We start from the raw sequence: 25,138 nt of genomic DNA on the forward strand, positions 1-25,138 counted from the left end.
ACTCAAAAGAAGGGTAAAACAACAAAAATAATCACACAGATAAATAAAATAAAATTATACACACAAATTAAAATGAGTACATAAGTATATAAATGATGATTTAAATAAAGATGAAACGAGATTGCTGAAAACTCAAAACCAAACCGACCTCTCCCATTCAACCATAACACGAAGGAGGAGCCAAAACAGGAAATTACACAAATCAATGACATCATGACAATTAAAAGGAAAAACTACGCAGACAAACAGACAGCCACACGCGGTACACATCTCCTTTTGTGTAATTCTACACGTTAAATTTATGGAGTGTTTTCCATACCCGTTACATGTGTAAATACTGTATGTGTCGATTCAGATGTATGGTTGAATTTGTTATGGATAAAATAATTCATAAATCTCTTATGTTTAGGAGGTAATCTAATCAAGGACTGATATGGGGGTGTCTACAAAGCCAGTTTGGAAAAATAAAGGTTTGAGCTTGTGGGAGGAAGGTCTCAGGTGGTGGTGTTATTGCAATTGTGGACAAAATTGGGTTCGAAAATCTCAATGTGCCACGAGATAAACGATATACATCCTGATTTGTAGGATGATCTCATTTATATCTCTGATCTCATACTAAATAGTCTTCAAACAAAATACAACATCGAACAAAGTCAACCTGAGTAAACACACAATACAGTTCTTATTTATTTATTTTCTTTTATTGAATGAAAAAAAAATTATCCAACACCTATCACCCATGTGAAAAACTAATTGCCCCCTTAAACTTAAAATCTGGTTGTGCCACATTTAGCAGTAATAAGTGCAACCAAATGCTTCCGATAACTGGAGATCAGTCTTTCAGTTACTTCTAGGACTAGGACTTTTATGTTTTGGATCATTGTCTTGCTGCATAATCCAGTTGTCTTCCAAACAGTTCCACTTTTGAGTTGTGAGTCCACAGAACATTCTCCCAAAAGGTTTAAAGACCATCAAGGTGTGTTTTGCCAAAATTCAGATGAGCCTTAATGTTCTTCTGGGTTAGCAGTGGTTTTCACCTCGACACTCTTCCATGGAGGCCATTTTTGCCCAGTGTCTTTCTGATAGTGGAGTCATGAACAGTGACCTTTATTGCTGCAAGAGAGGCGTGTAATTCCTTTTGTCATTAACATTTACATTTATTCATTTAGCAGATGCTTTTATCCAAAGCGACTTACAAATGAGAAAATACAAGCAAAGCGATATATCAAGCAGAGAACAATACAAGTAGTGCTACCGTACAAGATCTAAAACTAGTTTTAATTAAAAATCCAGAAAGAGACACTTACCTGTTACTGTTCGCCTGGGTGAATAATTGCTTTTGCTGTCCTTGGCTCTTTTGTGACTTCCTGGATGAGTCGTTGCTGTGCTCTTGGAGGAATTTGGGAAGGTCGGCCACTTCTTGGAAGGTCCAATACTGTGCTGTTTTTTTTATTTTTTTATTTTTTTATAATTGGAGATAACGGCTCTCACTATCGTCCTTTGGAGTCCAAGAGCCTTTGATAACTAGCTTTGTAACCCTTCCCAGACTGAAGCATTTCAAATCACCTTCCTCTTCATCGTTTCTGGAATTTCTTTCAATTTTGGCATAGTGTGTTACTGGGTAAGACCTTTTAACCAACTTCATGCTGTTGAAAAAGTTCTATTTAAGTGTTGATGTGATTGAACAGGGTTTGCGGTAATCAGGTCTGGTTGCGTCTAGTCCAGCTGAACCCCATTATGAATGCAGTTTTATAGATTTGGGGAATTAGTAATTACAGGGGCAAATACATTTTCACACAGGCCCAGTTAGTATTGGATAAATTTTTTGCTTCGATAAATAACATTATTATTTAAAAACTGTATTTAGTGTTTACACTAAATTTGCCTTTGTTTTATCTTAGATTTTGTTGTAATTTCTGAAACAATTTAGTATGAGATATACACAAAAACAGAAGTATACAAAATATGAGCCAATAAGCCAATATATAATAAATATGATGGTGAAAGCCGTCTGTCATTTTCATCCAGCCATATTTAGCAGTTGTACAGAAATTTTCTTTCCCTCTTAGGTCAAAGTGCCCTGAGTCTCACCACCCCCATAGTGCTGGAGAAAGCAGACACCTGCAACAGCACCACAGTTTTTACTGAGGAGTAAGAACACACACACACACACACACACACACTGTCCGACAGAGACACATTGTCTGATCTTAACTGTAGCTCTAAAGGACAATATATATCTATATCTATATATCAGTTACATGCTACATATGTATTTATTATACTAGATGTTTTCGTACATTCTCATGGTTCCGGAAATAATGGGGATAATTCTGTTAATGGTTTCATCTCACTCAATAATCATGGCAGCATCGCTGTGTGTCTGTAATGTGACTGTAATTAAACATTTCCTACAGATTTGTTCATGTATAAATATTTATTATTTATCTCTCGGCCTCTCTCCACACACAGGCAATGCACAGAGAAGTGCGTGATGAATAACTACTTCGGAATTGGCCTGGATGCCAAAATCTCTCTGGAGTTCAACAACAAGAGGGATGAGCACCCTAAGAAGTGCAGGTGCAGTAGGAGGCTATTTTTCCACTCTCTCACCTGCATTGCTGGATTCTAGATCGGCTGTAGGATGAATTTATGTAATTGCGTGCTGCTTTCGGAGAGCACATTGATTTCTGCGTAGTTGTGAGTTTGTGATGTACAATGATGTAATTCAGGGGTTCTCAGACTTGTTACATTCAAGGAACTTTTTAACTGTAAACAAGAAGAAAGAAACAAATCATGCACACTCACCGTACTGATTTATAAACAAATTATTCAAACATTGGCACACTGCAGTAATATCTTGGCTGTTTATTGGAGCCAGATAGGTTTTTCCTTTTTTTTTTTTTCTTTTCCTGAAGTCTCCAGCCATAGAGCCCATTTTTAATAGAATTAGAAAATCCTAGACCCCCTGTTTGAGAGCTTCAGAAGCCCCACATACAGAACCATGGATCTGTATGAGATCAAATGTGAACACTCATGTCACTGCTTCTAGCACGTACTCTATTATTTGTGACTTGTACACTTTTGAATGTTCACTGTTTATTAGTTAGGCAGTGGAATTTATTCTCTGTTTTGTTTCACTCCATTGCTGTTCAAATAATAATTCTTCATGTGTGATATTTTAGGATTCCATAAATTTCTCCAGTTCGTTTAGTTTATTCCATTCAGTTCCATTTCATTTAGACAAAATGATTTTAGATCACATTTCAATATAAAAAATGACGTTTATTGTTACTGGACAACATTTTGAAGCCAATCTTGCAATTATATTCAATTTTGTATTTGCAATTATATTCAAAAATATTTTTCACCTGTAGTTGTACAGTAGCAGAAACCATCATATTGATCGTTTAGCTGTGGCGTATACGATTGTTGACCCCTGATTACAGCAGCATCTTCTCTTTCAGATGAATGAAATCTGATTAAATCGGTCAGACTAGTATCGCCCTGCGGAAATTACTTGAAGATTTTTATTTGTTACTGGTAGTGGTTTCTTTGGCTTTTAGCAGAATTATTTATCTAATTGAACTTTGACCTGTGAATTCCACAAGCATTGTGAATCAGAAGAAAAAAAAGTGGGCAGGACTGCGGTTGTCACGATTATGAAGATGGAGGTGGATGCACATGCAGATTCTAGGTTTAATGAAAGTTCAAGCAAAACACAAAAGACAATAAGTACGTGAGCAAGGAAAACAAACATAAACCAATACCTAGGAGACAGGAGAGCATAACTACATAACCTGAGACAAAAAAATGCCAGAAAAATGAGTGAGGTGTGAACTAAATATATGAGCTAAATATAAACAGGTGCTCGTTACCAGAATGAGAGTCAGGTGCAGGTGGTCATGTGACCGTGATGCAGAGGTGCAGTGAATGCTGGGAATTCAGGTCCCGAATCCCTTGCGGCAGTTCGTAACAGTGGTCTGTTTTGTCAGTACAGAAATGGAGATGCTTATTATAAAGTAGCTGTTTTATCAGACTATTGCCTCACTGTTTCCGAACAGTTATGCATATCAGACAAAAAATAGAACCATCTCATTCACCAACATACACAGATTTTCTTGGATTGGATTTTCTTGTTAGCAATGTTGGCATTGTACAGTTGCACTCAAGATTATTCAACCCCCATTGCAAATCAGGTTTATTCAATTCAATTCAATTTTATTTGTATAGCGCTTTTTACAATAGACATTGTCTCAAAGCAGCTTTACAGAAATATCAACACGGTATACAGATATTAAAGGTGCGAATTTATCCCAACTGAGCAAGCCACTGAGTGGCGACGGTTTATTGTCAAAATGTACAGACTTTCATCTGTTTGCAATGAACAAATCAAACAAAAGCAACTGAAATAGTTCAACACAATGAATGCTTCAAATGATTTCCCCAAATTCAACTGAAAATGCAACTTATAATGATTTCTCCAGTTTCAAAGTTATTCAACCCCCTGAATAGAATCCCTCACAACAGCAGAAATATGCAAAGCAGGTGTTGTGTCAAGCACACCTGATGCAGCTAATCAAGGACTTCATTAGTTGTAGCAGGTGTGCTTGAGCTGGAACACATGAAATACATGAACTGGCTAGAGGCAGAAAATACATGAAATACCTGGACAGGGCGGGAAACTAAGCTGTCAACAGCTGCAAGCAGATTTCTGCGAAGGCAGGTTGTGAAAAACCCTCGAGTGACTGCAAAAGACCTGCAGCAAGACTTGGTGGTAACAGACACTGAGGTTTCAGTGAGCACAGTAAGACACGTACTAAATCCAGAAGGTTTCCATGCCAGAACTCCAAGACGTACACCGCTACTGACCCAAAAGCACAAGAAAAGTCGTCTCAAAATCATATAAATAAGCAACAGAAGTTTTGGGATTCTGTTCTGTGGAGCAATTAAACAAAAGTGGAACTTTTTGGCACGATGGATCAGAAGCTCTGCATCTCGTATGCAGTAGGTCATAAAAGCAAAAGGGTGTCCTACTATGTAGTAAAGATGCTTACCATGAAGGGGTTGAATAATTTTGAAACTGGAGAAGTTTCATTTTGAGTTGAATTTGGGGAAACCACTCGTTCATTGTGTCGAACTATTTCAATTGCTTTTGTTTGATTTGTTCATTGCAAACAGCTGAAAGTCTGTAAATTTTGACAATAAACCTGATTTGCAATGCGGATTGAATAAATGCAACTGTATAATAGAGTGTTATGTGTAATGCGGGGTTGTGTATTAACGTGTATTGATGCTGTGATTTCGGTCTCCCTCTGCCCTCAACAGCAGTCGCACGAAAAACATGATGTGGTATGGCGTCCTGGGGACCAAAGAGCTTGTTCAGAAAACCTATAAGAACCTGGAGCAGAGAGTGCAGCTGGAGGTGTGTGTGGGTGTGAGGCTACTCACGTAACTTCTCTGAACAATGAGGAAATGTGCTGTGTGCAACTTTTATTACGTATTAGACATGATTACTTGTGGGTGGCGTGGTGGTTGTGTGCGGGGTGCTTGTTTTTCTTGTCTTGTGCCAACTTTCAGTTATTGTGTAGTAAAAAACCTCTCTCTCTCTCTCTCTCTCTCTCTCTCTCTCTCTCTCTCTTTCTATCTTGTCTCTCTCAGTGTGATGGTGTGCCCATGTCTTTGCCCAGTCTGCAGGGTCTTGCTGTGCTCAACATCCCTAGTTATGCAGGGGGCATAAACTTTTGGGGCGGCACCAAGGAGGATAATGTGAGTCTCCTTGTCTTGCCGTCACGTACCACAGTCTTAACCACATTTATCTGGAAATGTGGAATCTGGAAATACAAAAAAATTCGAGAAAACGCCTTACTGTCTGTAATTATGAGGATTAAGCAGAAGTCTTGAACTTTGACACTACCAGAGCAGACTGTGGAATTTATCTTTGTGCATTGGCTCAGAAGAGATCAAACATGAAGATTATTAACACTGTGTGTGTGTGTGTGTGTGTGTGTATGAGAAAGATGAGGCTTTCCTCTAAGTGATGGTTTAGTGACACTGATCGTACATAGATCAGACGCTTTTACTTTGCTGATAACAGATTTAGGTTAAAGCCTATTTGTCTTCCTTTACAGCTAGAACTTGGAAACACTTGAGTCAGCATACTGGAGGAGGCTGGTGTGGGGTTTATTGTGGTGTTATGCAAATGCCTGAGCCAACAGAAACACCTTTTTACCTTCAGCAAGGTGCAGTTGAAAGGAAACATATGGTATAAGATGCTATTTTAAAGGCACTTTAATAAAGTGCGTCAATGCAATCCAACTTACCTTACTAGTTTCTCAATTTCAGACATTTATTTACAGTTTTCCAGCCTCGATTTAGCCCTAACCCGAGCACAGCTATTCCAGCTCCGCCCCTTTATTGTAAAAGGAAACACATGTACATCCATACACCACTTTTCCTGATATCCGTTTTGGATATTTAAACTGATTTCCATTATCCAGCCAGTAAACATCTGCACAGTTCCAGAGCCAGCTTGAAAAAGATTGTTGGCCTTTCAGATCAGCACAGATGTTGAGTTAATTTTTTTATGACGTTTCCAATGAGAATTTCTATTTAAAATGACAGCAGTCTTGGAGAATGAGTACCAAAATGTTCAGTTTAACAGAATGCGAAATGATGGATACAGCTCTAGAGAATGGATTATGTCTGAGTAGCAAGGTTTGGGTATATTTGCAGCAAACAAGGTGCAAGGGCGTCCACTGACGAAGGAAAGGAATGGTATTTTCATTCCAGTTGCAGTTCACCTTCTAGACAGTAGAAGGTGCTATAGAAAATGACAAACTACAAAACATATTTGCTGTTGTTGATGCAGAATTTTGGAGCGCCATCATTTGATGATAAGAAGCTGGAGGTTGTGGCCGTGTTCGGCAGCATGCAGATGGCCATGTCTCGTGTCATTAACCTACAACATCACCGCATCACACAGGTATAAACACATATATACATACAATCACACACTCTTACAACATGTCTATATGTTATATGTTTGACCTGATGTGTGTGTGTGTGTAAACAGTGTCGGCAGGTAAAGATCACTATTAAAGGAGACGAGGGCGTTCCAGTGCAGGTGGACGGAGAGGCCTGGATCCAACCTCCCGGTATTGTCCAGATCATCCACAAGAATCGGGCCCAGATGCTCACCAGAGACCGGGTCAGTGTGTGTGACAAACTTTTTTTTTTTCCAAAAATATTTTTTTTATATTGTATTTTGGAGTTTAATAGAAATTACTCATATAGTTAACCTTAAGTTCCACTCTGTAAATGAATTTGTTATTTATTTATGAGACTAGGGAAGCACTTAAAAAAAGCTATAAATTGTCACAATATACAAATGGAAATACTTTTATTGTCATTGTAGAAGTACAGTGAGATTCTGTGTACAGATATGTTGCATATATTACATAAAAGGAATACAAGGCAATAATAGTCTGCAAATGTATTTTATGCAATATGCAAGGTCATCAGAGTAAAGTAGTGCAAATAAAATGCAGTATTGCGACATTTAATTCCTAAATATTTAGGTCGCTTTGCATGTAGAATGTTAAAACTCAGGACTCAAAACTTTGTGATGTGTGACAGATTTGTCTGAAGGGTTAATGTGTAAGTTTAGGATTAGTGAATCATAGTTACTCAAGTTCCTACCAGGAAAAACAAGATGTGTAGGAGGATATGTGGGAACATGGTAGAAGTGCACTAGCTGAGCTGTAAGGAAGTGTAGTAGGGGAGTGCATCGAACCACGCCATGCTGAGTGCTTGCGTGTGTGTATGTTTGTGTGTTGGTGCTGTAGGCTTTTGAGAGCACGCTGAAGTCGTGGGAGGATAAGAGGAAATATGGCAGCTGCCGTTCTACTCGGCCACGTCTCAATTCACAGCAGTCCATGGAATACCTGACCGAGGAGGAGTGTGCACAGGTGCAACAACTTGGCCTGGTGGCTGACTCACTCATTAGCAGGTAGGGGAGTGTGTGTGGGTATGCATTTATTTCTTTGTAATGAATGTAAAGAAGGATTATGACCTTTTGTGGATATGGACCTCATAAAGAAACCTGTTAGGGCTGGCCAAGGGTTAGGGTTGGGCTAGGGTTAGAGTTACATTGGAGTAAAGTTTATGCTAGAGTTAGGGTTGGGCTAGGGTTAGTGTTATATTGGGGTTGGGCTAGGGTTAGTGTTATATTGGGGTGAAGCTCATGCTAGAGTTAGGGTTGGGCTAGGGTTAGTGTTATATTAGGGTAAAGTTTATACTAGAGTTAGGGTTGGGCTAGGGTTAGTGTTATATTAGGGTAAAGTTTATACTAGAGTTAGGGTTGGGCTAGGGTTAGTGTTATATTAGGGTAAAGTTTATACTAGAGTTAGGGTTGGGCTAGGGTTAGTGTTATATTAGGGTAAAGTTTATACTAGAGTTAGGGTTGGGCTAGGGTTAGTGTTATATTAGGGTTAAGTTTATGCTAGAGTTAGGGTTGGGCTAGGGTTAGTGTTATATTAGGGTTGGGCTAGGGTTAGTGTTATATTAGGGTTGGGCTAGGGTTAGTGTTATATTAGGGTTAAGTTTATGCTAGAGTTAGGGTTGGGCATATCTTGAGGTCAAAACAATATCACAATAACATTATTCTGTTTGTGTGTTTGTGTATAGAATACGGGAGGTGGCTAAGACCCATAAGGTGGTGGAACAGGAGTTGGCTCATGCAGTAAATGCCAGTGCTGCTGTCCTCACTGAGGCTTTTCCCTCTAAACCCTCCAGTCCAGAGGTACAGCTGCTGATATTTATTATAATAAAACCTGTAAGAGAACACTGATGTGACAAGCTGATGTGACACTTCACCTCTTACTGTTACCATAATGTAGAGTACAGTTGGACGCTTAAACTGGTTATGCTTGTCCAACACAAACAAGATATCCAAGGTGTTTTAGTGTTGTAGTGCTGTAACGTACTTTAATTACACCAGTACAATACACAGCAAAAAAATGCATTCAGAAAATTGCATCCGTAAAACACAATAATAATTACCCATACTGCATTGTGCATGTGGGTAGAGAACACATAATTTTACCATGTGTGGCTTTAGTTTGGTTAATTACAGTTTAATGAGTTTAATCTGTCATTGTATGTGGAAACACTCCATCATGTAGATCCCTGTGTGTGTGTGTGTGTGTGTGTGTGTGTGTGTGTGTGTGTGGAAGCAATAGAAAGCCATTTTGATCTTGCTGAACGCTTTCTGAGCTCTGGATTAATACAACTACTCAGTGTGTGATGTCCAACAGCAGGAGGTTGAAAAAAGGTCACGTACAGGTTTACACAGGTGTGTGTATGTGTGTGTGTGTGTTCTCTTAGCAGTGTCTGAGTCGCAGCACCGCTGTGGAGATTGTCAACAGCAGTAAAGTGCTGCAGCAGGAGACTAAAATGCTGTTAGAAGGGAAGCTGCTGGTGAGACGCATTTTATTTTCCTACTCTTTCTCTTTGCCGACTCACACATCCACATTCATATAAATCATTCCAGTGGGAGAGACTTTCAGCTGCAGACACTGTATCGGCTCACGTCACGTTGACGTTAGTCACATACGCTGTTCGAAAACTGGAGTAAATGGAGCTTGACTAATAAAAATGGATATTTGGTTGCAAAGGAATCTGTTCTTTTGTTAAAAATACCATGCTGTGCTCAGAACTGTTCAAAAGTATGTTCAGTTTCCCCATTCCGACACAAAGCACTCGTTTTTAATCAAACCAAAGACGTCTTTGGTTGCACAGAATAAGCAGAGATTGCGAGACAAAGGCAATTTCACAAGTTCTGCACAAACTATGCACAAACTATTTGTCTTATCGAAAATTATGTTCATTTGGCAGAATGTCCTTCAGTGAGTTTAGTGACAGTACAATGAAATAAGAGGGGATTATTCCATGAGAAGCTAGCACTTAATTAGCTAGCACTTCCTCACAGGTAGGAAGTGTTCAGCGTTAGCATGGGCTTCAGGCCACTTCTGCATCTCTCTGTTTATAAATACTATACAGCTTCAGTATCTTAGTGTGACATGTGTGTGTGTGTGTGTGTGTGTGTGTGTGTGCCATGTTTCCCTTCAGGGACTCAGCCTTGTTTTACTTTCATAAATAATCTGTCTGAGATGGAAAAACTCACTCACACTCTCTCTCTCTCTCTCTCTCTCTCTCTCTCTCTCTCTCTCTCTCTCTCTCTCTTTCTCTCTCTCCCTCCTTCTCTCTCTCTCTCTCTCTCTGTCATTCTTTCTCTCTCTCTCTCTCCTTCTGTCATTCTTTCTCTCTCTCTCTCTCCTTCTGTCATTCTTTCTCTCTCTCTCTCTCCTTCTGTCATTCTTTCTCTCTCTCTCTCTCCTTCTGTCATTCTTTCTCTCTCTCTCTCTCCTTCTGTCATTCTTTCTCTCTCTCTCTCTCCTTCTGTCATTCTTTCTCTCTCTCTCTCTCTCCTTCTGTCATTCTTTCTCTCTCTCTCTTTCTGTCATTCTCTCTCTCTCTCTCCTTCTGTCATTCTTTCTCTCTCTCCTTCTGTCATTCTTTCTCTCTCTCTCTCTCCTTCTGTCATTCTTTCTCTCTCTCTCTCTCTCTCTGTCATTCTCTCTCTCTCTCTCTCCTTCTGTCATTCTTTCTCTCTCTCTCTCTCTCTCTCTCCTTCTGTCATTCTTTCTCTCTCTCTCTCTCTCTCTCTCTCTAATTCTGTCATTCTTTCTCTCTCTCTCTCCTTCTGTCATTCTTTCTCTCTCTCTCTCTCTCCTTCTGTCATTCTTTCTCTCTCTCTCTCCTTCTGTCATTCTTTCTCTCTGTCTGTCTCTCTTTCTCCTTCTCTCTCTATTTCTCTCTCTCTCTCTCTCTCTCTCTCTCTCTCTCTCTCTCGTGTAGCAGTTGGAGGCCCCTCAGGAGGAAGAGCTGCTTTCCACACTCAACACTCTCAGTGCTGAGTTAATCAAACTGGAGGACATCCACTGGATCTGTCCCAGCATGCACTGCTCTGAGGAGGTCTGGCTGGACATCTGCATAAATAAATAACACATAGCTGACACCCGTCTCTTCAGTTTGCCGGCTTAGCCAAGGCTTTCAGCTCACGCCTGTTCTAGCAGTTCACTTCAGTCTCATTTTATTTGCGTTTAATGAAATATATGGTAAATGAAGCTGTGTTCTTATTGCAGCCATTTTTAAACAGAGCAACAGTATTACAAATCAGTAATATATTGAAATATCAATCGATTATTTTCACTTAATCTTTATTTACACGACATGCATGTACTCCATACGGAAAATCAGACTTGGGGTCTTTTTCATGAGCAGACATTTCAAGATTTTATTCATGTTTTTGTTTTCTTTGCATCCATTTTTAGATTGTTAGAAGAAAAAGAAAATAAGCAGGGTCCCCAAGTGTGATACAAATAGGGCTGATAATGGCCTGTGGAATCATTTCACAGTTTCTACAAGGGGCATTAGGCAATCAGTGTGGGAAATAGTTTACTTGTTTTTAAACGTTGTTGATTAAATGACAAGAAATTTTTTATTCCATTTCATTAAAAATCAAAAAGCAAACATAAAATACAAGGAGAAATGACTTACACAGTTTTGCATCTCTAATAGTTTTTTTCTCCTGTCTCTCTCTCTGTGCTGTCTCTAGGACTCATCCCGCACGAGTGCTAAGAGCAGCAGCATGAAGCTGAAGATCATACCCAAAGTAAAGAAGGAGAGAGAGAAGCTGCATAAGCAGCGTTCCAACAGCTCTCTCTCAGGTCAGACACACAGTATAGAAATCCTTCTAGAACTTATAGCTGTTTCTCACTTTCATTCTGTTAACAGGAAGTGACTGGACACCCTGACACTTAACTAGAACATTATAGTACTTTGGGCTCTTCGTACATATCAAAACTGCACTCATTACTGTTGTGTGTGTATCTCAGAGTAAGAGGGCTGGTTTGTTCTCACTGTGTAACTGTACATGTATAAAGTTGACTATTTCACCGATAAAACCTGACGTGAGATCAGCGGTCTTACTCTGACGTGCTCCGTACTCATGTTTGTTCTGTGGCTTCATGTGTTCGGTTTCCGTCATGAACGGTCGTATGTTCGTGGATGACACAGGCATTTCATGGGGTGACCATTGTTTTGGCCTGAAATATGCTAAAACAGTGAGTGTAAAGGGTTACTCCAGTGTTTTTGTGTCTAATCTTTACCTAGAACATTTACCATGAACAGGAATTCCTCTGTACTGAGAAACAGAAACGGTTGACTCGAATTTCATTTACGATCAAAGGGGCTCGGTATGTAAGGAATAAAACGCTTACTTCTTCATGTGCTGTTATAGGAAAATAATCCCTGACAGGGTGGGTGTGACACCATCAATACAAAGCGGAGTTCTTACTATAGAAACGATAACATGTTAGAATATAAAATGATTGAGATGATGAAAAATTTACTCACCACCTTCAGAGTTAAGAATTCATCTGATAACTGATAAGGTGTTAGGATTAGAAGGATTACACGTACATGAAGGGAAAGTCCAAACAAAACTGTTCTTACCAAAACATTGGAACCTTTGAAACTTTCTTACACTGGAGTAAGAGTAAAAGGTTTCTCTGGTTACTTAGCCATTCCTGAAGGTTTTGTTGTGTCCGTGTGCCGTCAGACTCGCACACAGAGTTGTGTAGCACACAGATTCTACCGTCTCAGAACTAGTTTCATCTCTGAAACGATTGATTTGACAGATTTATTTTCATGTACACCTCTAACTGAAGAAGGAAAACGATGTTTCATGAAAACATTTATTGACAACTGAGATTGGAATACGCGTGAATATGCGTTCGTTTGCATTGGGGTTTTTTTTTTTATCTCAGTAAAGGAACGCACATACACTACAGATATAGAAGATAGAGACTAGGTGGAGGGGAAAAAACACTGGAGAATTCCTTTAATGTGTTCTAAACCTAACCGTCACTACACTTTCACTCCATAAATGCTGGTCAGTGTCTGTGTAGGCTTTATGTGCTACTGGGTCTGTTTCATTTCTCTGTTTGTGTATGTGTGTGTGTGTCTTTTCGGGGGCTAGCGGAGAGATGGGGTGCGGAGGAGGTGGGCACGTGGCTGGATTCATTGGGGTTAGGGGAGTACAGGGAGAGGTTTGTGGCCCGAGACATCCAGGGCTGGCAGCTGACTCAGCTCCAGAGACAAGACCTGAAGGTACAGCGGGACAGCGAGCGCTCAGACAACGACTTCTACTGCGACACTCATACGCACGCGCACGCAAATCACTGGCTGTGCCTCAAATCCTGTACTGCAGCAGAATGATTCAGAGTTTTCATTGTATAGATGAATGTAGGAAATCATACCTTGACATGTGATTGTAGTGATGAGTGCAACATTTTTTTATACCTTTTCAGAAGGAGATAAAAAAAAGTTTCATTTTCCAAAAGAATCACAGAACAATGAGAAAAACGGAAGAACGAGTATCACGTTAAACACCATCTCCTCCGGTTAATTTAGCCCTAATTTAGTAACACTTATATAAAATGCCTGTTACATGTTGCATCTGTCCACCATCTGCTACAAGTCTCCACTGCTGTGGTGCATGATGGGACAGAATAGTGTAAAATATCGTCTATTAGTCCCATTTAATTTGTGTGTAAATATAATCCATCGTCTGTCTTTTTTTTTTTATTTTGCTGTTCTACATTTCTCAATGTGAACAGAGTAGTGCAACAAATAATGCTTAATAGTATGTAGGTATGTGATTTGAGACACAGTCTGTAGTCCAGCTCAGGGGTGTCAAACTCATTTTGGGTAACAGGCCATGCTACACATTTTTACACAAAAATAACTTTCGTTTTTCAACCGCAATTATATAGAACAATGCCTTTTAAATACGGTTAATTATTGGCATTCACTTGAAATGTACAAACAAATGTAAAAATAAACGAATACATAAATAAATTGTGATTTAAGTATTCACCCCGTTGCTGTGAAACCTCTAAATTTGTTTGTTTGGGTTTCATTTATTTATTTGGAACGATGCATGGCTTGAGCATCAAATATTTAGCATGCTAATGAAGAATTACTTCTCACTAGCACATTTTTGAGTAGCCGAGTTTACTGCTCTATTCTACCCCCTAGTGGAATAACAGAGAATAGCTCTTTTAAAAAAAAATCTTTCAATTCTATTAAAATCCACACTTTTATTTATTTTTTATTTTTTTTCCAGGATTCGTATTCTAAATTCATTTAGTGGGTCGGATTACTACCTTTATCAGTCCGCATGTTTAACACCCCTGGTCTGGTCTATCACGATTATTATTATTATATGGGCAAAGGAACCAGCTGTCTTTGCGAGAACTCACTGTGACTTGTTCACAACAGATCACTCGTGTAAACTCTTCGTTTGTTCTCTCAGGATCTTGGGATATCAAAGGTGGGTCATGTGAAGCGGATCTTGCAGGCAATTGAAGAGCTGGAGGGTCTGCTGTAGTGGACACACCGCGCCACGGGAATCTGCCTTTCACCGAGGAAGCGGTGTTTGGAGCTAACTATCACACACTGCATGTGTGTGAGAGGCATGGCATCGCACTGCACTGCATCGACGTTCCAGCTACGTTCTCTGTCCATCCTCTGCCTGCTGGTGCCCTTGGTGATCAACAGACACTGGGAGTACATGAAAGTACCCAGAATCCTTTTCTGCATTCTTTATTTGTTTCTATGACCCGTACGATTTCCTGTGCTCTTCTTCTCACGCATGAGACAGACCTTCCTTCCTTTCTTCCTTCTTTTACTGATGTCATTCCTTTTTTCCTCTTTTTTTTTTTTTGAGGGTGGGGGGTCTGCTTTTAAAGCCAAGAGATGCAAACTGGTATTTCCGGAAAACTCTCTTTTTGAGTCATCTGAACAACGTTAAAACTGAACAAATTTTCCAAACGAAAAGCATCTGAAATGTATTGTGGATTTGTATTAGCTGTCAAAACGCAATGTAAGAACTGCATTCTGTCCGATTCAGTCTCTATGTATTCAGAGACAGTTGGTGTTCCTGCATGCCTTTTGCGTCCACGATCATCGAGCAGAAAAACAAAAGCTGTTAGATTTTTCTTTTCTTTTCTTTCTTTTTTTTTTAAATTAAATATTCAGCCAAATAGTGCTATTGTGCCGCTCGTGTGCCAGGTGAGCTGTTGTTCTGCAAGCTATAGTGATGTAGATTTGTGCCAAGTTCCTCAACAAATTGCAGTGGTTAGTGAGCTGGGGGTTTTATTTTTTCTTTCCTTTTTTCCCTACTATAAGGGGGGAAAAAAACATGCAACGTCGTACATTTCAGAAAGTGTTTTATCTCATTGCCTTGCACTTTAGTGAGGAAAACGGTCTTTAAAAAAACTTGAAAGTGGTGTGTTGTAAAAAAAATTTTCCTCAGCTGTTTTTATCCTATGATGAAAAGTGTATTTATTACAAACCTATTAAAGAGATGTGTGATAAATAATATATTGTCAAACTATGAATGTTAAACCCATATGTCTGTCGTCAGAATTAGATCTCGTAATCGTGCATAAGAATGACACATTTCCACAATAATGAATCATTAAGGCTTGAACTCTGACCTTCAGGTTTCTCCTAACGAGGCTGGAGAGGGGCCTCGACGTCTGCAGAATAAGTTGTGATCCAGGTTAAGATTTACATGGAACTGAGAGGAAAAGGGGTGCATATTAAAGGAAATTAGGTTCTCTCATTGATCGGTGTGAGCCAAAGTGTAACAGTATTTCAGTGTTTTTAAAAGCTGGACTGTACGATTTGCACGTGTATGCACATGTTCCCCAGTAAATGATTCTCGCTGTCTGTTATACGGTCGTGATCAAAGTCCAGTGTCCCTTTTTATTTTTTGTCTTCTTGAAGTGTCAAACTACTGACTGAGTGTTATCAGGGACGGGGGAGGAGCTTGTGGATGTGGAAGCCACACAAAACCTTTGATTTCAGTTTCACCTTTGAAAAGAAAATGGGGCTAAAAAGAACTATTCACCTTTTTTGGTTATTTATAATACAGCGTTGATGAGACTATTGCTTACTGTTTATTGTTTACTCTTGAAGTATGTAATTTAACTTTTGGAATTATTTAATATGATTTTTTTTTTAATGCCATATGAGTTGCAGTTTACCTTCCATGGCTTTGAGTTTGTCTGTTGGCGACTATTGCCTCTGATCCGGGATTGTTGCTGTTTATTTGAAGCAAAAATAAAGTTTGGCCATTGCTGTTTGCCTTTTGTCTGTTCAGTTTTTATTTATTAATGCAATTGTTATGTGTGATAACCTTCTGTGACCGCTCACGGATTCTGTTAATAATTTAAACCAGTGTTTATCTACAGTTAATGATTACACTATTGTTAACACTTTGAAAAATCTCATTGGTAAACAATGTGTTGAGAAGAGCAGCTTTGACTAGTAGTAATTTAAATGACAGGTTCACATTAATGCACTCGTACACAGCGATGATCTACATAAGCTAAGGCCAATAATAAATTTTTTTATTTTTTTTTTATTGGAATCGTAGATATGGTGATGTTTTCTGTTAGTTGTTTATTGAAGGTTTATGGTCTTGTGCGTGAACTCTTTTTAACAGCAAGTTTTTCACCACACGAGAGTCTTCAGGACAGAGGAGTTTGCACTTTCAGGATTATTAATAGACACACTGGATTTTCTTTCCTTATTAAGAGAGGGAAAAAATATGAGTCTGGTGAGGGAACGACTTTACAGTTGTTATAATGTAAGAGAGAACAGGACGCAAGTGTAAAGGGATAAAAAGCATGACAATGTTCGTTAATAAATGATCATTATATTGTAATAATTGGTAGATTGCTGTGGTATATGACGAATAAAACACTTCAGAACGTGCTGTTATTGGAAAATAACCAAATCCTGGACAATTTTCAAAACGTACAAAACACAGTTATAGTATTTTTGGTGACTACCATCATTTTTAAAGAAAGGAGAAAAAAAAAAGCAAAAAATGTGCTTTACCTGAGAATAATATTTTTTAAAACCATTATTTGTATCATTATATATAACTAATTCAAACTTACTCATCACAATACACCATCATGCCCATCGAACCCCTACTGTCACACTGTAGAAAAACAATCCCTATGTGAATATTAATAAGCATCTATTTCTTTGGAGGTACAGGTTGAGGTTCCTCCAGCAAGGGGGGACCGCCCACATCCTGCTCTTCCTCTTTCTTATCGTCATCATCGTTATCCTCCCAGTCAGACTCACTGATGTCATCATCTGAGATGTACCAGTCTGGTTTTTCGTCTGCTTTCCCCTCCTGCTCTGTGCTGCTGATGTCATCTGTGACCTCGTGTTCAGGTTTGTGTTTGGAGTCCTCCAGTTTACCCCAAGCTACAGCGTGAGCCTTCTTTAAGGTCACTTCTACTTTAGAAGGCACCATGTTCACAAAGCTGCTCTTCACATCAACTACCTGAGGGATAAAACCAGCGAAGGTGACTGACTGATCCCTGTTGTGTTCGCTTTGTATAGTAGGTGTTCGCGGGATTTGCTTGGCGGTGCTGCTGAAACGTGAGCATGCTTTCTTACCCCCCACAGATGGAAGTCCTTGTGAAACTCCTTGTTATTCTCAAACTGAATGTGACACGTCAGCTGTCGGGACAGAAACAGGAAGTCCTTAAGGTCCAGTATATCCTTAATGCATATAACATTGCATATAACACTGAAAAAAGCAGGTTGTGATAAGACCACCATTTCCATCCATCCAGCCCCAGTGGAGTGGATGGAAATGGTGCAAAGCTACAGTCTGGTGAGTTCTCTGCTCTAAACACCTACTGAAACTCATCATTAACCTGTGAACTGGATTCTTTGAGCAGGGAAAACAATTCCCTGTGCTGGACTCTTGCTTCCTAGGACTGCACTTGTGCTGTCTAGGTTTGTGCTAATCTAGGATCATGTTCAAATCCTTGATCTTAACCTTAACCATGAACCCTTATAAAACAAAGAACTATAGAAATGTAACTAAGTCCAAAGTGAAATTTCAGCTTCTCCCAGCATCACAGAGAGCTACTAGGGATATCAACAGGCTGTGGACTCACCAGTGTGCGGTTTGCCTCCACATAGGAATGCTCAGGGTTGGCGTTCTTGGCATAGATGGTGACCACCACCTGGTTTCCTGTCTGGTGCCAGTCATGTCGACATGCCACCTTCTTCTTATCCTGTCAACAGCAATGAACCAGCTCAATCACCGTGGAGTTCTCAGTTACGCTTATTTAGCATTTGACCACAAATGTTGGATTCTTGAATCTGATTGGTCAAAAGGTGCTGATTAATATTCTAGAACAGCTAAATGGCTGCAATTCAAATAACTGATTAAAGATTAATGCACTTGTTCCAATACATTATCATTTCTACAGTATCAACATGAACTGAAGGGCACAATCGCACCCACATTCGCACACTTTGGAAATGCCAATCAGTCTACAGTGCATGTCTTTGAACTGGGGGAGGAAACCAGGGTACCCAGAGGAAACCCCCGAAGCATGAGGAGAACATGCAAACTCCACGCATACAAGCCGGAGGCGGTATTCGAACCCCACCACCTTGGAAGTGCGAGGCAAATGTGCTAACCACTATTATGCGGATGGTATCATTCTGTTGTCATGATATCATGCTGTCATCCCTTTTTACTGAAGCATTTCTTTAAACATCCTAATGTTAACATTTCAGTCTGCATCTGGAAAACCAGCTTTCCATTTCAATATCTATATTATATAACAGATTAATAGTCATGCCAGTTTTTCAATCAAACAACAAAGAACAAAAATTGTGGGCTACTCCTAAAGCACATCCAAATATTATGAAAGAAAAGGAAATCAATATGCTAAGTAGACGCCAGATCCGTCAAGGTTTCCCTGAAGGTCAGTCCAGATCCGACTGAAAAATGCATCATGCTTACAGATGGAACACTCGCACATAAATGGACCAGAGGAATTGGAAAATGTTTGTACCTGTTTTGGAACCCAGCAGTGTTTGCCTGTAGTACAGCCCTTTTGATCCAAGAAAGCCTCGAAGTCGATGGTCTTTATACAGCAGCAGCTCCAGTATTTGTATCTAACGGTTGGTTGAAACAGTTTTCAATGACTACAGGAATTAAGTTGTGTACCTGTTCACTTTCCGCATAGCTTACTACATCCTGCTGTTTCAATCACTTAAAAAAAGATTTTTTTTTTTCTCCTCTGTAAACACGTTTATAAAACTGATGACAATACTCGTATGGAAAACAAACACATAAACGACACATTTCGTCTCTGACTCATATACCCAGTTGCCAGCTGATAAGTCTTAGACAGCTGTAGATGTGTCTATTTTTCTATGTGTTATGTTTCCAGAAGATTATTACTATGCATACTAAAATTCTAGACATTTTTGCAGATTATTATTTATTTATTTATTTTTTTGCTGTTTCAATTTTAAAAAGGTCATTACTTGGTTTGATGTATTAGGAAGGCAATATTAATGTAGACAAGAAAAGTCTAAAGATCACAGATTAAGAACCTGAATGAGAAGAGAACCTTGTCTATATTAATTTAACCGTAGAACAGTCATGATTTTTTTTCCCAAAACATTTTCCACATTTCATAACGTTTCCCATTTTTTCCAGACCTAAATAAGAAGCCTGTATCTATAAAGGTTACATCACAGCGTGGGGGGAATTAAGAAGGTCTTTGGAAACTGAAATTAGAAATGAAACATATATTAACTATATTAACAAATACTTTAAAAACAGTAGCCTCACCCCTCATGAAAGACTGGTGCTCCAGGGTGATGAGTGCAAACCTCAGCATCTGTCTCTGGACCCTGGTACATCTATACATACATTTACATATACACACACATGTGAATCAACCGGTCTCATTAATAACCCATAGTCTCTATTCACATCCACCTGCACACACACACACACACACACACACACACACACACAGTAGAGCGACTCAGTGGTTTTAAAATGCATTACTTGTGTCTGGCTCCACGCCTCAGACAATGCAGTCCAATGACTCATGACTCAGCATTCACACAGACAGAGATAAAATGGTCAACACACCAATGTGCCTAAAAATGCTCCACCACTCCACTGTTATATTTTTAACTGTCTGGTCACAGCTATCAGGGACAAGAAAAATCCATAAGCTATTTTCCTTGTGAACAAACCCGGAGTGAGGAGCAGAATAAAGTCTGAGGTGTCTGTGTGCATGAGTAGGCAAAAAAAAATAACACTGTTATGGCAGAGCAAGGCATCTATTCCAATTACCAGTGACAAATAGGACCTAATAAGCAAACGGAGATGTTCCCAAAGTAACGAGCAAAGCCTGCCTACACACCAAGCCAATTATCTTCACACTATTACCCATCATCCTTCTCTGATGCCTGGATATTGTAACAGCAGCAGAGATGAGATCAATGATCTCTGTCCATGGGGATCTGAATCTGGATTCTTAGCTGATAATGAGATTAATTCTTGTTAATAAACGTGTAAGGTTTCTCAGAAGGCTAGAGGACCAGAGACGTCAGTGTGCATTGAGTGTAGGCTCAGGCTCAGTGTTCAAGCCCATAACAACATGACTGCTCTGTGTCCTGCTTTAATCAGGGATTCAAATCTGAGCTCATTCTGTAAGTTTCTAATGCCTTTCATAAAGGTTCGATCCTTTCTTTTTTTTAGTTAATCTGTTTACACACTGATGCGGTTGTTACAGCGATAACCATGCCTATAGCGCATGTGAAATCCAGTTTAAAAAAAAAAAAGCTGGAATAATTTGCTGTGTGTATTTACACCACGGGAGGGCACAGTTTTGTTCCACTTTTCCAGTTCATTTATATATTTCATTCATATATGTTTTTTAAATATTATTTTACATACATTATTTTAACTCTTGCTGGGGTTTAAGTGAGTTAGGTTTTCCTAATTAAAACGCTCGGAATGAACTGCACTGACAAAAACAAACAAATAAATAAGGTCACATTCATTAACATGGAAGTGTACTGGGTGCTTGAGCAGCATTGACAGCATGAATTCATCCTTAGTACATATATGCTTTATCCTGGATTTTTCATATTTTCTTTTGCATATTTAGACTGAGTAAGTTAATCAGAGAATAACAAGCAAGTGCAAACAGAAATGATTATTGTGGGAATGAGCAGGTTGGTCAAAATTCTTTGGAGAGTGGACAGGATTGGTCAGAAGTTCTTCCTGAATGGGCGGGATTAGTCAGAATGAATGAATTGGTCAGAATTCTATTGAGAGAGGACAAAACTGACCTTAGAGAGCAGGTGGGATCTGAATTCCTTTTGGAGTGGGTAGTACTGGTCCAAATTCTTTCATGAGTAGATTGGGATTTTCTTTCTTTCTTTCTTTCTTTCTTTAGAGCCTTCTAGAAACTTTCTCAGCACATCCATATCAAACTAATTTGGACAAATCACATTCAGAGTGCTGTGATATGCTGAAAGTTTTAGCCACAGAATCTGAATTTAAGGTAAGCTAGTTAGCCAGCTTAGTTAAATTTTATTGTCAAATAAATCGTGTTTGTTCTGGATTATCTTGACGATTTTTGCTACTTTAAAATCATCTGCGAATATGATGAGGCAAAATCAGACTCTGATGCTGGAATCCCACTCAGTTCTCTCTGTAACCAATGTGGTCTAGTTTACTAGCAGAGAATTAGCCACATAGCTATTAGGGATAAAATGGGGGAATGGGGGTGTCTCCAATATGCAAATATGCATATTCATATCTTGGAATTTTAATGAGGGTAAAGGTGTAGAGATGTTCCTAGGCCATTTTTAGTAGTTTTAGTAGTTAAATCACCATGTTAAACAATGTATTCCAATGCACGAATGATTTATTAATGGTCATACTGTGAGAATCCCTAAAGAACGTGCAATTCATTTCCTCTGGACACACAGTCACAGAGATACATCCGCAGAGCCACCTACTGTTTTGCATCCGGTGTTTTTGCACCTAGTCCCCACCATGACGTCTTGGCTCTCTGAAAGAGAAGAGCAGAGTGTGTGGTCACATGACAGGAAACAAAGTGAACAACATGTACTAAGAAAAAAGGATGTTGTTTCTTCACCTCATAAAGCTTCTATTTATGAAACCGCAAGCAAGTAAACAATGCTGAGGTTATAGCAGTGAAACTGGGTGGCCACATCACTCTGCTATGTGGGGTTTACATGACGTTATCAATACATGACTTTAAAGGCAAATTTCAGTCACAATGAAACAAAAACTAGGACACAGGTTATTGTGATGTGCACGAAAGCACGCTATTAAATTCCCACTAATGTGTACTTGCGATTCCTACATGACTGATGTTCCTGATATTTCTACAAGCCCTTATTCTCGATGACCACATTCTGTGATTCTTCAGCTTAGCAATAACACTTACTATAAAGCAGTGGTTATGAACATGGGGGCTGTTATGTACAGTATAGCCCAGGGGTACAACATTTCTTTTTGTTAACATGAAGTTATAATGATGGAAATCACATCACGTACTAACAAAATTGTTAAAGCTATCATTTAGCTATTATTGTCATAAGCCGAATTTGACTAGACTCTTAAATGATTAAATGGGTTTAATCTCAAACACACATACCTCCTGGGGGATGGGAGATGTCCTGGGGAAAACTAAGGTTGCTGCTGGAAGTGATATTCGTGAGGCCAGCAGAGGGCGCTCACCCCGTGGTCTGAGTGGGTCTTTATGCCCCGGTATAGTTACAGGGACACTACACTATAAAAACAGCACCGTGTTTCGGATGAGACGTTAAAACCGAGCTCCTGTCCCTCTGTGTTCATTATAAATCCCAGGACACTTCTCGTAAAGAGTCGTGGTGTAACCCTGGTGTCCTGGCGAAATTCCCCCATTGGCCTTTCTCTATCATGGCCCCCTAATAATCTCCATCTCTGAATTGGCTACATCACTCTCTCCTCTCCACTAATAACGGGTGTGTGGTGGGAGTTCTGGTGCACTATGGCTGCTGTCGATCATCCAGGTGGATGCTACACACTAGTGCTGTTTGACAACTATACTATGTAAAGCGCTAACTGTAACTAACTAACTAACATACATGATGTGGACTTGAATCTAAGGGCAGTTTCAATAAAACTAAAAGGATTGAAATATACAGTGGAAAGATGAAATGGCTCCAGTAATGAAAGAAACATGGCACATATTGGTCAGACTGTAATGGTGCATTTTGTATCTGTGCCGCAATCATAAAATGGTCCTTTCCTGCAAAATGTTTATTCTAAAGGTTCCTCCATCTGTCCTAGAAAGCCACCATACTATAAAATTCGAGATCTCACTCCTTAACTAATCATGACTCCATCTATTATTTACATTAGTGGTGTTTTGAGGAGGAGCAGGATGAAACTGAAGAGAATATCAGGATTAGGGGATTGTCCGTGTGAGTAAATGCTGATATTGATCACACACACAAACTCACCTAACTTCTCCTGCTTCTCCCTCTGACTGACCTCCATTTTCTCCAAGATCTGAGCCAGAGAAGGAGACACCTTCACTTTCAGGTTGGACTTTGGCTCGTCATAGCTGACGGACAACAGATACACAACAATAATATTACTATGCTTGAAAAAAAACAACAGCAACACAGATTTACAGCATTCAGCGGACATCCTTATAGAGAGTGACTGACATAATTACACCCGTACACACTTGTGTACGCTAGAACACTGTTAGAGGATTTTAGCTTTAAGGGGGGAAAAAACTGAAGAGACATGATATTTTGTTTCTGCTGTGAGGCAGGATTTAAAGTAGAGGACAGAAAGCTGCAGGATGAACTTTTGTGACATTTTACAAGCCCTGTTCTTTTCTTTCTCACCCTGGGAGAATCTCAGGGGACAGAGAGAGAGTGTGTGACAGGAATAAAGAAAGCTATCTAAAGAAAGTAAGAGAGAGAGAGAGAGAGAGAGAGAGAGAGAGAGAGAGAGAGAGAGAGAGAGAGAGAGAGAGAGAGAGAGAGAGCGCAATCTAAAGAAAGTAAGAGAGAGAGAGAGAAATCTAAAGAAAGTAAGAGAGAGAGAGAGAGAGCAATCTAAAGAAAGTAAGAGAGAGAGAGAGAAATCTAAAGAAAGTAAGAGAGAGAGAGAGAGAGCGCAATCTAAAGAAAGTAAGAGAGAGAGAGAAATCTAAAGAAAGTAAGAGAGAGAGAGAGAGAGAGCAATCTAAAGAAAGTAAGAGAGAGAGAGAGAAATCTAAAGAAAGTGTGAGAGAGAGAGAGAGCAATCTAAAGAAAGTAAGAGAGAGAGAGAGAGCAATCTAAAGAAAGTAAGAGAGAGAGAGAGAGAGAGAGAGCAATCTAAAGAAAGTGAGAGAGAGAGAGAGAGAGCAATCTAAAGAAAGTGAGAGAGAGAAAGAGAGAGAGAGAGAGAGAGAGAGAGAGAGCAATCTAAAGAAAGTGAGAGAGAGAAAGAGAGAGAGAGAGAGAGAGAGAGAGAGAGAGAGCAATCTAAAGAAAGTAAGAGAGAGAGAGAGAAATCTAAGAGAGAGAGAGAGAGCAATCTAAAGAAAGTGAGAGAGAGAGAGAGTGAGAGTGTGTGTGTGTGTGTGTGTGTGTGTGTGTGTGTGTGTGTGTGTGTGTGTGTGGTGTGTGTGTGTGTGTGCGCGTGTGTATACCTGGGTCTCTCCTTCTCCAGCGCCTCAGCAGATTTAGGGCCCTGGTAGATGATCTCCTTGCTGCTGTTGAGCTTCTGCTCTGCTTTATCAGTCTTGAACTCTGGCTTCAGCGTCTCTTCAGGCTTCACGTTACTGTGGCGTCCACGGGAACAACCCTGAGAACCATGGGTTAAAAAGGGTTAACTAAAAAATTAAACATTTATATCTGCATTACATTAAGCTACAGTATAAACCAGGGCAGTGAGGTCAAAGGGTCAAAGACAAGCGTGCTATCGATTACTGGATTCTGATTGGTCAGAAAGTCGGCATTAAACGTCTACAGCAGCAGCTGAGTAGTGCTGGCACTCATTCAATCACAGGTTTATATTGCAGTAAACGTGCTCATTCTAATAATTGATCATTTCCAGCGTAAC

The 25,138-nt window shown here is 39.5% G+C and overlaps 2 protein-coding genes across 6 annotated transcripts in view; one reads left to right on the plus strand and one right to left on the minus strand.

Moving 5' to 3' along the window:
• Positions 1-16,279, plus strand: part of si:dkey-172j4.3 (diacylglycerol kinase eta) — a 95,679-nt gene extending 79,400 nt beyond the window's left edge. For 3 of the 5 annotated variants that reach the window (XM_053681466.1, XM_053681469.1, XM_053681467.1), the window contains 12 exons: positions 2,070-2,151; positions 2,473-2,580; positions 5,329-5,425; positions 5,662-5,769; positions 6,872-6,985; positions 7,076-7,210; positions 7,848-8,011; positions 8,689-8,803; positions 9,388-9,480; positions 10,921-11,037; positions 11,681-11,792; positions 13,106-16,279. In XM_053681466.1, coding sequence (XP_053537441.1) covers positions 2,070-2,151; positions 2,473-2,580; positions 5,329-5,425; positions 5,662-5,769; positions 6,872-6,985; positions 7,076-7,210; positions 7,848-8,011; positions 8,689-8,803; positions 9,388-9,480; positions 10,921-11,037; positions 11,681-11,792; positions 13,106-13,344 — 1,484 coding nt within the window. In that variant the 3' untranslated portion in view covers positions 13,345-16,279. The remainder of the gene's footprint in view (positions 1-2,069; positions 2,152-2,472; positions 2,581-5,328; positions 5,426-5,661; positions 5,770-6,871; positions 6,986-7,075; positions 7,211-7,847; positions 8,012-8,688; positions 8,804-9,387; positions 9,481-10,920; positions 11,038-11,680; positions 11,793-13,105) is intronic. The other 2 variants (XM_053681468.1, XM_053681470.1) reach the window with 2 other exon arrangements.
• A 556-nt stretch (positions 16,280-16,835) lies between these two features.
• Positions 16,836-25,138, minus strand: part of zgc:92429 (CHORD and p23_melusin_like domain-containing protein) — a 10,887-nt gene continuing 2,584 nt past the window's right edge. The window contains exons 4-11 of the mRNA XM_017471598.3: positions 24,726-24,880; positions 23,536-23,639; positions 22,021-22,073; positions 19,826-19,896; positions 19,038-19,140; positions 18,126-18,245; positions 17,617-17,679; positions 16,836-17,500 (exon numbers count right to left, since the gene is read on the minus strand). Of these exons, the coding sequence (XP_017327087.1) occupies positions 17,186-17,500; positions 17,617-17,679; positions 18,126-18,245; positions 19,038-19,140; positions 19,826-19,896; positions 22,021-22,073; positions 23,536-23,639; positions 24,726-24,880 (984 nt within the window). The 3' untranslated portion in view covers positions 16,836-17,185. The remainder of the gene's footprint in view (positions 17,501-17,616; positions 17,680-18,125; positions 18,246-19,037; positions 19,141-19,825; positions 19,897-22,020; positions 22,074-23,535; positions 23,640-24,725; positions 24,881-25,138) is intronic.

Source organism: Ictalurus punctatus, chromosome 7 (assembly GCF_001660625.3).
Source record: "Ictalurus punctatus breed USDA103 chromosome 7, Coco_2.0, whole genome shotgun sequence".
Taxonomy (NCBI): Eukaryota; Metazoa; Chordata; class Actinopteri; order Siluriformes; family Ictaluridae; genus Ictalurus; species Ictalurus punctatus.